This window comes from Setaria viridis, chromosome 3, assembly GCF_005286985.2.
Source record: "Setaria viridis chromosome 3, Setaria_viridis_v4.0, whole genome shotgun sequence".
Classification (NCBI taxonomy): Eukaryota; Viridiplantae; Streptophyta; class Magnoliopsida; order Poales; family Poaceae; genus Setaria; species Setaria viridis.
Genome location: NC_048265.2, coordinates 9,537,092 through 9,552,137, shown reverse-complemented (window position 1 = coordinate 9,552,137; position 15,046 = coordinate 9,537,092). Strand labels below are relative to the sequence as shown.

Genomic DNA, 15,046 nt, shown 5'->3' with positions numbered 1-15,046 from the left:
CTTCCTCCCTCGCGGGCTCACGGCCTCCACCGGCAGCGCCTCCGCCCTCCCTCGTGGCCTCCACCGCCGCCGGCACCGCCTCCCTCCCTCGCGGCCTCCTACGACACCACCGCCCTCCCTCGTGGCCTCCACCGCCTCCCTCCCTTGCGGCCTCCTCCAATGCCAGCCCTCCCTCGCGGCTTGCTCCAGCGCCGCCGCCCACCCGTGCGGCCTCCTCCGGAGCCGCCGCTGCCGCCTGCCCCTGCCCTCCCTCACGGCCTCCTCCGGCGATCCCTCGCGGCCTCCTCTGGAGCCGCCGCTGTCGGGCGCGAGGGCCCACCATGCCTCGGGCCGGCCCATCAACTGCCGTGCCTCGAGCCAGCCTGTAGCCTTCCGGGCCCATGCTTGGGCTGCCGACGCAGCCTGCGGGCGGGCACGGCATGGCATGGTGACATCATAGTGCCGGGCCAGGCCCGGCACGAAAATCAACGGGTCTTGCCAGGCCCGGTCGGACCGGGTCGGGCGGCCCGAATGGACATCTATATACGTACCCACTCCGATGATTCAAGAATCATTTTTCTCGATACCTATTGCTGCTGCACCGACAGTGCAGAACACTATGGTAACAGCACCTGTTGTTAGTTCTCTTGTGGCAACAACAAATGAAGATGACGATCTTGTCCTTTATGATCCTATAGAACCTGTTGTCACTCATGAGGGAGAGCTGCAACAGCCCCATATGGAAGATGCACCAAATGTTGAGGCCCCCAGAAGGTCTTAAAGAGTTAGAAAACCAGCTGTTCCTGATGACTACGAAGTCTATGTTAGCGAAGAAGTTAAAATGGAGGGAGATACCACCTCGTTTAAAGAAGCCATGAGAAGCGCCCACTCATCAAAATGGCTTGAAGCTATGGAAGAAGAGATGAGATCTATGAGTAGCAATAAAGTCTAGAATTTAGAAGAAATTCCCAAAGGAGCCAAGACAATAGGTTGTAAATGGGTCTACAAAACAAAATGTGACTCCAAAGGAAATGTAGAAAGATATAAAGCATGACTTATGGCAGAAGGCTTCACATAGAGAGAAGGAATAGATTATAATGAGACATTTTCTCCAGACTCATGTAAGAATTCCTTTAGAATCATAATGGCTCTAGTGGCACACTATGACTTGGAACTACATCAGATGGATGTAAAGACAATATTTCTCAATGGAGATTTATATTAAGATGTTTACATGGCACAACCCAAAGGTTTTGTCATGGAAGGAAAAGAACATATGGCATGCCACCTGAAGAAATCCATTTACGGATTAAAACAAGCCTCCAGACAGTGGTATTTGAAGTTTGATGAAACAATAAAAAAATTTGGGTTTAATAAGAATAAGAAGGACAATTGCGTTTATGCAAAGTTCAAGAATGGGAAATTCATTTTTCTCATCCTGTATGTAGATGACATATTACTCACTAGTAGTGATGTTAATCTGATATTGGAGATGAAGAAGTTTTTGTCCTCGAATTTTGATATGAAAGATCTCGGTGAAGCTTCATTTCGTTTTAGGAATTGAAATTCAACGTGATAGAAGAAAATGGGTTTTAGGATTATCGCAAAAGGCATACTTGGAAAAGATTTTCTAAAGAAATATAGTATGCATGCGAGTAAACCTACACCTGCTTCCAGGCGATAGATTTGGGAACTTTTAGTGTCCCAAGAACCAATACGAGATCGATCAAATGAAAGTGGTTCCATATGCTTCAGTTGTCAGAAGCTTAATGTATGCTCAAGTATATACGCGCCTTGACTTAGCTTTCGTGATCGGGATACTTGGCAGATATCAGGATAATCTAGGAATAGATCACTGGAGAATGGTAAAGAAGGCATTGGGTTATACGCAAGGCATGAAAGGCCTAATGTTAACATACAGAAGAGTTGATTCCTTAGAAATAGAAGGGTACTCAGATTCAGATTTTGCGGGAGATGTAGACGATAGAAAGTACACGTCAGGTTATGTATTCACTCTCGCAGGTGGAGCCATATCGTGGAAAAGCTCCAAGCAAACCATCACTGCATCGTCCAACGATCGAGTCGGACCCTATCTCGCGCCCTGATCGGGGGCACACAACGAACTCATGGTTGTGGGCCCTCGTTGCGCAACGCTATAAAGAGAGAGGTGGGGGCCGGGGGCACGTATGCCAAAGTTCATTGCCGTGCCCCACTCGCCCACCTGACAAACCCTAGAACCAATCTACTAGGCGCTGTAGCGGCGGGAAGCACCGCCGCCACCTGCGTCGTGCCACCGCCGCCCACACTCGCCGTCGACACCGCCGCCATTGCCCTCACTAGCATTCCCATGGCGAGCTCTTCATCCAAGAGCGATGGTAGACCTCTCTACTCTCTCTCTCTCTGACTCTCTCGGTTAGTACTCGACTAGACTTAAGATATTGTTGTTTATCCTAAGATCAAGTGTTATACCTACTAGATGAACCCCAATTGATCACCGGTTAAGTTTTTTGAGTTAGTGCTAAGCTAATTTAGTTCTATCATCTGGTACTATGGTGTTTAGAGTAACTTTAGCACCCTCTAAACAACCCCTATCCCAAATTTAGAGAGCTAAATTAAAAAAAGCACTTCAGCATACCATCCGCTAAGAGCAACTCCAGTAATAACCCTTAAATCAAAACCCCCACAGGTGAAATATGGTTCTCTCTATTTTTTATGGGCTACAAAAATATCTCCAACTCCAGCAATAGCCCCCATAGATAGAGGGCTCCCTAGAGACCTCAGGAATGGACGGTGGAGTGAAGAATTTGGAGGCCTTCCCAAAGAGAAATATGGGGACCATTTTTCCAAAAAAGAAAGGTAAAATTGTATAACCACACCTATAAGTCACTTAAAGTTTGACGTTGCCCATAAGTTATTGTGTTGCAAATACCCTCCCATCTACTTAATTTTGCTGCAAATACCTACCCAATGTGCACAAACTTAATCGATCCAACATGTTTTAAAAAATAGCGAGCCGCCAATATGGTCTATTGGAATTAGATACTTCTAAAGTATAATCTCAACATTGTTTTTGAGATTCCACAAAAATAACTGCGAGATAAACTAAACTATCACACCAAGTTTCATTACCTGTACAAAAAGTTCAATGCAAAATGGTAAATAATGAACCTGATACAAGCATTGTGCAAGTTTGACTATTCTACCTTAGCATGTAGGGGCTCTATCTCGACAAAAACGACTTGATTCGGTTAAATTTGCGCACAATAGCTAGGTATTTATAACAAAATGACTTGTGAGGGGTAATGTCAAACTTGAAGTGTCTTATGGAGAAGTTTATGCAATTTTATCATAAAGAAAAGCTTTGGGGCATGTCTCAAATCGGTCGCTAGGAACCCTCCCGATGGGCGCGCTCTTATTAGCAAACGCCATGCAATCATCAATTGCAAGAAAAATCTTTATATGTTATCTTTACGTATGTTTTCCAATCTCCTACGTGCAACCTGTTTTTGATAGAACAAGATGAGCTCAAATGACGTCTCTATAACTTTATTTCTTGACAAAGTGTCTTGTCTTGCTTAATACATCAGATTTGGTAAAAGAAAAGAAAGAGAGAGAGAAAATTTGGTCGTCAGCAAGTAGCACCCACAGCACCCACCAAACCGAGCTTCTGAGTCACTGAAGCACGGCGGCGGCGCGACAGATCGTCCCGACTACTAGGGGTAGTTGTGGCTCCCTTCTCGAAGGCTTGAGTATCATGGCTTCTTCAGTTGTTGGTGGACTGTGGAGGCCGGCCGGCTACAGCTCGCTGGGGAATCGACACCGACGACACGTACCCTGGACATGTGAATTGTACTGAAACGTACGGTCGCAGCAGAGCAGTGCTGCTTTCGCTCCCGTACTCGATCGCTACATGACACGCCGAGCCGATCATTTGGTGGTGCTATTGCCTTATCGATAGCTCGCCCGGCGAAGCATGATAACGCGGCCAGAGCTGCTTCGCTCCCTACACGCTACAGGCCGAGTCATTGGCGGTGCGCCATTGCCATATGCATTGATAGCTCTCGTACGTTCCAACTGTGGAGCGTGACGAGTTGATGACGCGGTCGCTCCCAACTCGCTGCAAGCCGAGCCGATCATTGGTGTGGTGCGTGCCATTGCCACCGATAGCTCGCCCCCGGCTCCGTGCCCAAACGTTACCGCTTCGAGGCGGAGCAATCACAACGCCCCGACCGGCCCACCCCTAAGCTGTATTCGTCGGCTTGCTCCGCCGCTGCAGAGCGCCAGCCGCCAGCGGCAGTACTGCTCGGGTTTTGCCAGGATCCGGAAAAACGAGCCCAGCAGCTGGGATCCCAATCCCACATTATCCCAAAGCGCTAGCGAAGTTTATAGCTGTGGTAGCTACTATCTATGATATCACAATCCAAATTTCTCGAGGGGGGAAAATCACAATCCAAAGCACCCAGCCGCCCACCCACCCAAACGAGACGTGATCGAGCAGAGAATCGCCATGGCTACATGGCCTACAGGCTACAGCACGTCGCGATGACACGACACTACACACCACATTGCCTCCAGACCAAGCCAATCCTGTTGCTGTCCTGTCACGCTCGCCCGATCGGGGATAAACTCGCCGTGCGTACGTGCGTCACTGACAGACAGGGGGGGGGGGGGGGGGGGGGGGGGGGGGGGGGGGAAGGCCTGCGCGCGTGCAATCTTCGCTGAATCCTACCGGAAGCCGAGCGGAACCCGCCGGCCCCGGCCGCCTTCCCGGAACCTTCCTCCCCGCTGCGGCGGGGCGCCACCACGTACGGCGGCCACGTATCGGCCGGGGATCGACTTGCTCGCTCTCGCTCAGTCCATGCCAAGCACAAGCAGAGCTCGCCCGCCGCGCAGACGAATCTTCAGGGAAAAACACAAGCGCTGTAGCAGAAGCCTTCAGGGAAAAACACGCGCGCTGTGGCAAGCAAGCAATGATCGGAGCGCAGCGAGAAGCTACTGACCGTGGTTATTATTACCAGCACACTGCACACTGCACGTACATCACACGAACGCAAATGGGAACTCGAGTACCGAAAGCAGCTGAGCAAGCGATTCTCTCTGAAAAAAGAAAGAAAGACCGACCAGTCAGACAGCACTAGGCGCTACTACCTATCTAGCTAGGCCCACTTGTCTGGGACCTGAGACGACGACAGGCGCTGCCGGGGCCCAACGCCAGAAGACCGACCGGTCCAAGGGTTTGAACCACACAGTCAATATTCTGCCGTTAGTCTCGAGCTTTTCTCCGGTCCGGTCCAACTTCAAATGATCCCGTATTTTCCCAGCTTGGAACAGTAGCATGCCCCCGTTTTCCAACTCTATAAGTAGCCTCCTCCCTGTCACTGCCACACTCGCCAAGCTCGCACACTGGCAGCTCTGCCTTCGTGGAGAAGTAGCTCAGCAGCTAAGGTAATACCAGAGGTGAGAGGTTATGGAGGTGTGCGGCGTCGGCGGCGGCGAGAAGAGCGCGCTGGCCTCCGAGCTGGCGCAGATGCAGGCCATGGTGAGGGAGCTGGGCGCGCACATGGACCAGCAGGACCTGCCGGCGGCCGTGAGGGAGCTCTGCGGCGAGCTCTGCGGGGAGCTGGCGTCGTCCGTCGACCGGTCCATCCGCATCGCCAGGTCCTGTGGCTTGGCGGGGGCGGACTCGCCGGGGTCCCGCGACGGGAGCCCGCGCAGCGCTAGCGACGGCACCCAGCACCCGGCCGCCGCCGCCGGCGGCAATGCCCAGTCCAAGAGGAGGCAAGTCGATCGAACGATCTACCCTTTGTTTCACGGTTTCATCGAGCAGCAGAGCATGCCCTGATGCGCGAGGATGTGCACGCCTGGCAGTTCTGACATGCTTCTTTCTGGCTCTTCCTCGTTCCGTTGCAGCAGGAAGGGGACCCCGTGTGTCAGGAGGCAGGTGCGGGTGGCCTCGGTGGACATGGCGCCCCTGGACGACGGGATCAGCTGGAGGAAGTACGGCCAGAAGGACATCCTCGGCGCCAAGTATCCCAGGTCAGCCACACACGTCACTCCCTCGCACCACCCCCGAGCTAGCTCCTAGGCTCCTAGCACCATGTACCAAATCAACGGCGCAGAGCGAGCGACACTGACACGTGTGGTCTCGCAGGGCCTACTTCAGGTGCACGCACCGGCACACGCAGGGCTGCGCCGCCACCAAGCACGTGCAGCGCGCCGCCGGCGACCCGCTGCTCTACGACGTCGTGTACCACGGCGCGCACACCTGCGCCCAGGCCGCGCACCCCGGCGCGGAGCAGCTGCGGCAGCAGCTACAGCTGCAGCCTGAACCCGGGCACGCCGACGCCGGTCAGGAGCAGAGCTCGCCGCCGCTGGCGCTGCAGGAAACCGAGGGCCTTCAGGCCGGGCCGGAGCCCATGACGCCCTACTGGTTCGGTGCCCCCGCGCCGGGTGACGGCGCCGACTTCCCGCTCCTCTCGCCGACGGGCTTGGAGTGGCAGCTCAGGAGCATGGACCACGAGACCCAGTTCGAAGAGTTCTACACGAATGCTGCTGATCCCTCCCAATGGGACTACCAGGACCTGTACGCGACCAATTAGATGGAGATCTGCCATATCTGCCCAGTCAATATGTGTAGCACGTACGGTAGTTGTACTGAACTGAACTTTGCCATCAGTGTTAGCTCCAGATTCTAGTGAACTTCTCTGCTACTATCTGCAGCTGGGTGCTATAGCCTTGTCCAAGGCAAACCATGACTTCACAGCTTAAAAATGGGCAACGGGAGGAAGCTAAAAACCACTGCACCCAGGTCATCTGAATCTAGATCGGGGCAAAGATTCAGCCTTTGTCAATAATCACGTTCGAGCACTTAGATTGTGAATACTGAATAGTTATCCCAGTGGAAAGTGTAGTACCATAGATCGTTACACAGTGCTGCAAGAACTGCGGTAACTCCCATGTTCTGGATCACCATATGCAGAAAGAAAATCTGCGAGGGTTTCTATACATAATCCTTACTGGCTAGTTGAGCAGAAGAAATATATGTACTCCTACATCTCTAGATGCACAATCAGGGTACATATAGATAGAACTGTCTAGACAGAACTTTTTTCTTTACTGTCTTGAGAAGCTTCAGAAATGCTCTCCTTTGTATCCTCTTCCTCCAGCTTCCTCAATGCTCCTCTCAGCCCCAAAACAATGAATAGATTGGTAAGAGTAAGCAGCGATTCTGCACTCCCGTGCAGCCAGTCGACATTAGACAGAGAGGTTCCATAATGAACTTTTGCTGCAATGGATATCATTGCATCAGTAAGTACACATGACATGAATGTAAGCAAGAATATAAGGATGGTGAAAATTTTATGGTGCAATTACCATAAATCCCAGCAGGTACTGCTCCAGGGATAAAAACCGATGCATGAAACAACATGAAATCAATTAATGGCAGTGGCACTGACATAATTTTCTGCTAGACAGCTAAATAGTCAGAAACGAAACATTACTAAAGTCAAAAGGGCTATGCATAGGAATTTCAGGTACACTATACCAAATTGCAACCGTCATTGTGATCTTGAAATAAACTTGTCCATGTGCACCAATCATTCAACTAATTCAGATCCATGTCGCTTCTGCAATCGCAGAACATATAGAGCTAAACTTTACATCTCTATGTATGCATTAAAGAGTCTCTTCGCACAACCCAACATAGCCATCTATTGGTATTGGCCTGATGGTTTAGAAAGTAAACAGTGTATCCCAAAACAATAAAATTGGAGATTGCTGTCCTACTTGTCTTAATACTGGTTGCTGTTGTTTTTATTCAGTGGGTCCATATGTAAGACTACTGGTATTTCTATTTGGTTACCGAGGTTTGCATCAGCCATCAATACATGTCTTTCACAACAAAATGTATCAATCTTAAAGCAAAGCAATTAATATCTGGTAACAGATCTTCACCATCCCAAAAGGATAAATGAGAATGATGCAGATATGCCGGCCCTCACCTGATATCAACTATTTCGCTTTAAGATCCACAAGTTGTTCTAAACGAGGTGTATTCCATAGCAAACACCTTTGTTAATTGTTATCATATACGAGCAGGCCGCACAAATTTTCACTCCCTGTTAAGCTAATTTATCCATTACGCAGAATGCTGTGTTTAACCACTGATATCTATAAATTCTCTTGCCATGTCTGCACAATGATCTGACCTTGGAGCTTTTGCTCAAATGTACCAGACAGACCCATAATTGATCTCAGTGACAAGCTAGTACTGGCATAATAAAATCCAACAAAATAAGAGTGCGTTTATCCAAGAAAACAAATCATGTGTTGTTTATTAGCACAAGATTACTACTTACTAGTGATCTACCAATGGCAAAAAGCACAACTGGTGCATCACCATTGCCTGGCGGGCGTGGTCAGGGTGCTACGGAACTAGACAACCCTAACTACAATTGCCCTAATGTTACTCTGAAACAAGATCTGCTCCTTGGTGAAGAACAGAACTACAGAAGGAAGGATCGGCATGCGGAAAGAGGGTAGGGAAAGAGTGGGGGAAAAGTAGCGCGTACTGGTGGCGCCGACGAAGGCGAGGAGGAAGTAGAATCCGAAGAGCGTGAGCCCGGGCGCGGTCTTGGACCTGGTCATGAAGTAGAGGAAGCCCAGGTAGGGGAAGAGCGACACGGCGAAGAGCTGCGACGCCACGCTCTGGGAGTCCATGGTCGGCGCCCAAGGGTCCACGGGCAGCAGCCCGCACCGCACCACCGCGGCCCTCCTCGGCGCCATCTGCCTCGTGCTGCGGACGCGTGCACCGCCATAGCCGATTCCTAAGCTCGCCGAGGGGAGCAGCCGCGACCGCGCGCACGGGCACGGCGGCGCGCCGCAGGCGGTCGCCAGCATTTGGGCGTGGGGGAGGGAGGGAAGGATGGCTTGCCGGGTTTGGGTGGCTCCCCATTGCTTGCTCTCCGCGGGATGGATGATGCGCCTAAATGGGCCGGGCGTGGGAAGTCAGAATAGGCCTTTGGCCCAGCAAAGAATAGCTCCTCCTCAACTCAAGCAAAGTGGGCTGTAGGCTGGAAGAAAAACACGAACCGCATCATTGCTGATCGGGCCCAAATTTTGCTTAAGCCCAGGAGGAGATGATGTGAATGTTCATGCCATCTATTATCCTAGTACAACAGTGTTAAAAGAAGTCACCACATTCATCAAAACGGTTAAGAAATTACCAAATTAATTGAAAAAAGAGAAGAATATACACCATTAGATCTAACGATCTAGATAAACCAAACAAACCAAACAGATGGGTGAAAAAATACTTCCAAAAAAAATAGTGCCACATCATCAAGAGGTGGGCAAAGATCATGATTTTTTTTTTCACGGGGAAGAATAACGAACGCCGTATCCTATTAGAATTTTTTCCTTTTGATGGCAGGTCATCTCTCATTTTCTACTCGATCACTGCCTTCAGGCCTTGATCAAGCACACCGTGCATCCAAATTCTCCGCCGCCCTAGCTCCTGATCGTGTAGACGTTGTGGGGGTCCGGTAATCGGTGGACTTCCGGCCAGCTGAACGACAACAGACGGATGCAAGGCGATGCTCTCATCGACAAACGGCGCAAGGCAAGGAAAAACGCACGAGAAACGAGAAACAGCAGGTATAGGGAACATGATCTTTGCCCGAGTTGACAGACTACTGGTCCGCGAGGAGTTCGCGGAGTTATTCAGCTTCTGAATGTACTCCACCAGCCTTAAGCTTGACAACATTATTGGCTGTGCCCGTGCTGGTGATGACGACCAAGTGGATGACCGAGGATGTCCCCGGCATGGGCAAGGTGGTGAGCAAGCTGTCACCCTAGACGTTATGCTGGTGCAAAATTTCATCGAGGACGTGGAGTAACTTGAAAGCCTATCTCTGCATGACTCCACGATGCCAAGCCGAATTAACTGCGAAGTGATAATGTATGCATGCCGCCACAAATAAAACAGCAATCTCAAAATGACGCATTGTGTTTCGATGGACGATTGTGCGAGTTCTGGAACTAGAAGTTCAAAAGGCGGATCAAGCGAGATGAAGACCTTGAGTAGTCTCTTGACATGGTAGAATGTTACTCCGACCAGCAGCCCGTTCAATTATATTGTGGCTCGATTGGCGGCTTGGTCAGGAGCGCGGTGCAGTTTGCCTGGGTAGCCAGTTATGGCAGTCGTGGTAGCATTTGTATGTGCAGCTGCAACAAGCAGGATTGTACAAAGGCAAAGCAATGCGAACAGAGTCTAAAAGAGATTTCAAGACAAACAACATTAGAATGTGCCTTAAGCCGCTTGCAATTTTGCTTCCAATTGACCATGGCAAGCAGCGCCACTGTAGATTTGGCAATGATTCAATATCAAATTTTGCTACTGTATTTTACAATAGATTCCTCCCTTCATAAATAACACAATCGTTCCAACAATTAAATTATTATCCTACTTACGATTATTATTAATTGTCTTTACAAAGACATTCATGTGAAAACAGGTTGACAATACACACAATGATTATACGGAAACTTTGTGCAAATATGAAATGGTGCATTTACCATCTAGCTTGAAGGCATGCAAGGTAATTCCATTCACATCTATAGAATACCACAAAAGGTGGATGGGCCAATCTCTAGCTAGGTGGGAAGCATGATGCTGCTAACAAAGTGACGACAGACTAAACCTCGGCAACAAGACGGACCCTGTATATTGCACCAAATACCCTGTCAGAGAAGATGATGATGTTGAAAGTGTTATCAGAGAAGAGAGAAAGTAGATAAGAAACTCAAACCAGACCTCCTAGACTCTCCATGGGAACTCCAAGATGCAGGGCGGCTTAGTTACCGAAGAAGGAAGAAAAATCTGAGGAGAGAAAAAAGAGAGAAAATGATGGATAAATCTTTGGGTCTAGGTTAATGGGCGAAAATAACTATATTGGAGAGAGGGGAAAAATTATTTGACTATACATTTAAAATTATACTAAGGTATCACTAAGAAATATATTACAATTATCTTTTCTAAATTACAACTCGAATCCGATCGAATCTCACCGGGTTAGGGAAAGGAGAGGGGAGGAGGAAGCTGAATGGAGAGGGAAAATAAAGGTACCAGTTCAAGAGTGAGTTATGGCAGTGGTGGTTAATTATCATAAAATTTTAATGGACAGTTTGGTAAAAGATTGTATTATAATATGAAATAAGTTCATATGGATAGCTTATAGGATTATCATAATCTTAGATTATATAGTCTAGATTATAATTTTGACTATTGTGACCACTTGGGATTATATAAGCTTGATTATACAATCTAGAGAAAAAAAGACCATAGTCCATAACATACAACCATTTACGGTGGATGCAGGGGTCGAAGCACAACACGAGCCACAACTAGGAGACACTTGAAGTGACAAAATGATAGGGTACCCACATTAGTACATTGGCGATGAGGATATCGGAGAGGTTGGGCGCGAAGAATCTTCGTGGGTATCTTCTTCATTTGCAGTAAGGGTGGTAGCTCATGGGAACTGATCTGCAAGTGCTGAAGGATTTGATGAAGGCACGGATAAGATGATAGATTTGGTGAAATGGAAGTGTAGATGGAATCATAGAATTCAACAAGATCAACCTCTCAACACCACAACACCTACACCAAAATTGAAGATAGTTGCTGGAAGGGTAGATTGATCAACTTGACAATGAATTCATTCACCAATACAAGATCAAAGGCATAAGTCAACCTTAGTAGTAGGGCGACTGTACGGGTGCCTACGAGCGTGCCGGCGGCCGGAGTGCAGCGCACCACAGAGCTTGGGGTACTGACTATGGATGGCAACAGGTACGTACCCACCGGTAATCGGGCCCCTGTACCCATACCCATGAAAGGTAAAACACCCCACCACCCATACCCACCACCCACCAGGTAGTGAGTACCCCAACGGGTGACCCATACCCGCTTCTATAATTGTAGACAAGGCAACATAGCATCTAACTAATTACAAAAGTATCATTAAACTACCATTTTATTGATAAATTTAATCATGTAATAACAACATAAGATACTAATATTAGTTTTAACCATATCATATGCAAATAGAGTCCCTCACATCTTCAACTTATGTGATTTATACTAAAAATAGTCCACATGTTATAGGTAAATGGGTCCCAACAGGTAGTAGGTATGGGGACGCAAGAATGTACCCACACCCACTCCACCCGATGGGTGAAGGAATCACCCACTAAGTCACTTGTTGGGGGGAGAAAAGTCTCATACACACACCTTAATAGGGTTTTTACCCACGAGTAAATGGGTGGCGGGTACCATTGACATCCCTAGTACTGATGGAGGGCCGGCACAAGCGGAGGCGACTGCGATGTCGCCAGGAGGAGAGAAGAGAGAAAAAAGGAGGGAGAGAGAAGAATGGGAGCGGGCAAAGGTCGGGAGTGGGCACGCGGCCGTGGGCAGAGGCGGCGGGCCCTTCCACCATCTCGATCCTACATGCAAGATCTGACGATTGAGGTTTTGGAGGCAGCGTGGTTTAATAAAATGCCTGCGAATAACCTAGGTTTCGTTTTTCAGAGATTTCTTATTCGGTCCTAGTGAGAATGAGTGCATGTTTGAATAGATTATTGGTAAGTAAAATTTCATAACTTTTATTATGTATATAGACCGTGCTGTACTCCATCTTCAGGTCCGTCGTCGGCTGCGGCGGCAGGAGGGCGTGACAAGGAAACGCCGCGATGGCGCGTCGTGTTCGCGCGCGCTGCCTGCCACAGCGCGCAGCTAGGACAGGACACTCGTGTCGCGCTCCCGGGAGCAGATGGCGTTGGCCGACTGGACGGGACGAACTGCGCGAAATGGATTGATTTGGATCGAGATGGTTGCAGGAAACGCTCAGAATTTTTTTTAATGGGCTAGCACTGTCAGTCTTGATGTTATATTTGCATTGCCATCGATTCCCTTTCCTGATCCTATTTTCAGAACCCTTTCGTTTTCTTCTCGCTCTCCGGACAGCTCGTTGCGATTATTGGCGAGAAAAGACAGGGGGCCCTCTGCTAGTACAGCCGGTGCAGGTCCGTTTCTCAAACACAGTTGGGCCGTGCAGTGCCGGTAGTAGATCAGTCTCGATGATATGAAACGCTCTTGAAACCGAAACCCCATGAAGCGAGCCCGGCTAGTCGCGCAAACGATCTAGGGGGTTGAATCCCGGGTCGACAACAATCTCAACATCGCTTGATTGAACATGATAGCATCCGTCGATCCTGTGATTACTCAATTCAAGCCGTTTGTCAGTAGGGGCTTGCCCCTCCTGTTTCTTCAAAAAATTCAAGCCGTTTGTTCGCTGTTGCCTTCCATTCAGTAGTTTCTTTGGACCTTCAGAAAAGCTCAGCAGTAGTTCAGAAAATGAGTTGCCGGTCTGAAACAAAACTAACATGATTGTACTGCTCTCAGATGGACTTGTCAGATGTGTGGATGGATGTGAACTTCGACGATAGAAGCGGCGTCGCTCCTCGCGTGCTCTCGTCTCATAGTTTGACAGGCCATTATGTAGCTAACAATAACATGCACCAGTTCTTCGCCTGTAGTGATAAACTATCTGATCTCAGCAAGCACCTGATGCTTCGGTTCTAGTCTGTCGCTCTGTCAGGAAAGGGTGTTTTCAGAACTTGCTGGTGTTGATGCCGCGTCCCATTTCCCATTTCGATCGTTTCTTTCGCCACCTTCTCGCGTCTCTGCCACAGGCAAACGGGAGTCCCGGGGGTGGTCGGCGTTTAAAACACCGACCACCTTCTAACCAGCCAGGGCAGCGCGGTTTGACTGACGACTGACAGAGCGAGAAATGTCAGGTGCCGTTTCAGTCTCAGGGAACAGATGGGATGTTTGGTTCTACGGTTAAAGTGTAATCCATATCCCATCGAATCTTTATATACTAATTAGAAGTATTAAATATAGACTAATTACAAAACTAACTGCGCATATGGAGGTTAATTCGCGAGATGAATCTATTAAGCCTAATTAATTCATAATTAGTACACATTTATTGTAGCATCATATTATCAAATTATGGACTAATTAGGTTTAATAGATTCATCTCGCGAATTAGCCTCCATCCATGCAATTGGTTCTATAATTAATATATATTTAATACTATTAATTAATATCTAAACATGATGTGACACGAACTTTCCTTTGAACTAAAGATCCAAACGGGTCCGCAGACTACGTCGATTTCAACAGTGCCCATGAACAGGCCACCCATCCATCCATCCGTCGATCAAGTTAATTTCTGTTCCTTTCTGCCATCCGTTCAGCGGACTAGTTCAGGCTTCAGAGTTCAGACGATGAGCTGCACCATACCATCAGTGCGTACCGATGGACGATGCTGAACGTGCAGGTGCAGCAGTTCTTCCTCTGCAGAAACAAACTTAGAATTGGCTGGTTTGTATTCCTCCATTATGTAAAACGCCGTGAATCTCCACTCTCTTGCCCCGAGTTGTTTTCTGGATATTTGTACTTAACCATGCTAATTGGATTGGGTTTAATGGTTTCAATGGATTAGATTTCTTTTAGGAGCTGTTTAGATTGGTTATTAATAGGCTGATGATCAAATGGTTTGGTTTGGTTTGGATTCCTCCTAATAGGAAATAGTTTGGGAGTGGTTTAGAGAGTTTGATTCATAAAATTATTTAAGGATCCGATTCTTAATATGGACACATATAGAAGTCCAACTATACTTTTTCGCATTAAGTAGCTAATTATTAAACTAAGTCATCTCCAACAAATTTTAATCAATAAATTTTAAAGCGTGAAAGGGAAGGTTTTAGTTCGGGGGTCCGACTTTTGACTGGGGCCCATATATATGTCTAGCTATACTATTTTGCACAAAGTAGCAGATACTTAAACTGAGTCATCTCCAACAAATTTAGATCAATTTCGCTAAAATTTTAAAGTGTGAACGTGAGGTTTTAATTCTAGGGTCCGGCTCTTGACGCGGGACCACATGTATGTTTAGCCATATTATTTTACATAAAGTAGTGGGCAGTCAAATTG

At 48.1% G+C, this 15,046-nt stretch overlaps 2 protein-coding genes across 4 annotated transcripts; one reads left to right on the top strand and one right to left on the bottom strand.

Moving 5' to 3' along the window:
• The first annotated feature begins 5,355 nt into the window (after positions 1 to 5,355).
• LOC117850491 (transcription factor WRKY19) lies at positions 5,356 to 6,692 on the top strand. Of its 2 annotated transcripts, none has more exons than XM_034732317.2 (3): positions 5,356 to 5,757; positions 5,893 to 6,015; positions 6,131 to 6,692. In XM_034732317.2, the coding sequence occupies exons 1-3, from the start codon at positions 5,447 to 5,449 to the stop codon at positions 6,576 to 6,578; spliced, it is 882 nt and encodes a 293-aa protein (XP_034588208.1). In that variant the 5' UTR covers positions 5,356 to 5,446; the 3' UTR covers positions 6,579 to 6,692. The 2 variants fall into 2 exon arrangements, with proteins under 2 accessions (XP_034588208.1, XP_072148771.1); XM_072292670.1 differs by having other exon boundaries at positions 5,356 to 5,761; positions 5,897 to 6,015.
• A 130-nt stretch (positions 6,693 to 6,822) lies between these two features.
• On the bottom strand, positions 6,823 to 8,940 carry LOC117850492 (uncharacterized). Of its 2 annotated transcripts, XM_034732318.2 has the most exons (3): positions 8,553 to 8,940; positions 7,354 to 7,371; positions 6,823 to 7,264 (listed from the first exon to the last, which is right to left on the bottom strand). In XM_034732318.2, exons 1-3 carry the CDS (start codon positions 8,878 to 8,880, stop codon positions 7,074 to 7,076), a joined length of 537 nt encoding a protein of 178 aa, XP_034588209.1. In that variant the 5' UTR covers positions 8,881 to 8,940; the 3' UTR covers positions 6,823 to 7,073. The 2 variants fall into 2 exon arrangements, with proteins under 2 accessions (XP_034588209.1, XP_034588210.1); XM_034732319.2 differs by lacking the exon at positions 7,354 to 7,371 and having other exon boundaries at positions 8,553 to 8,939.
• Positions 8,941 to 15,046: the final 6,106 nt, after the last annotated feature.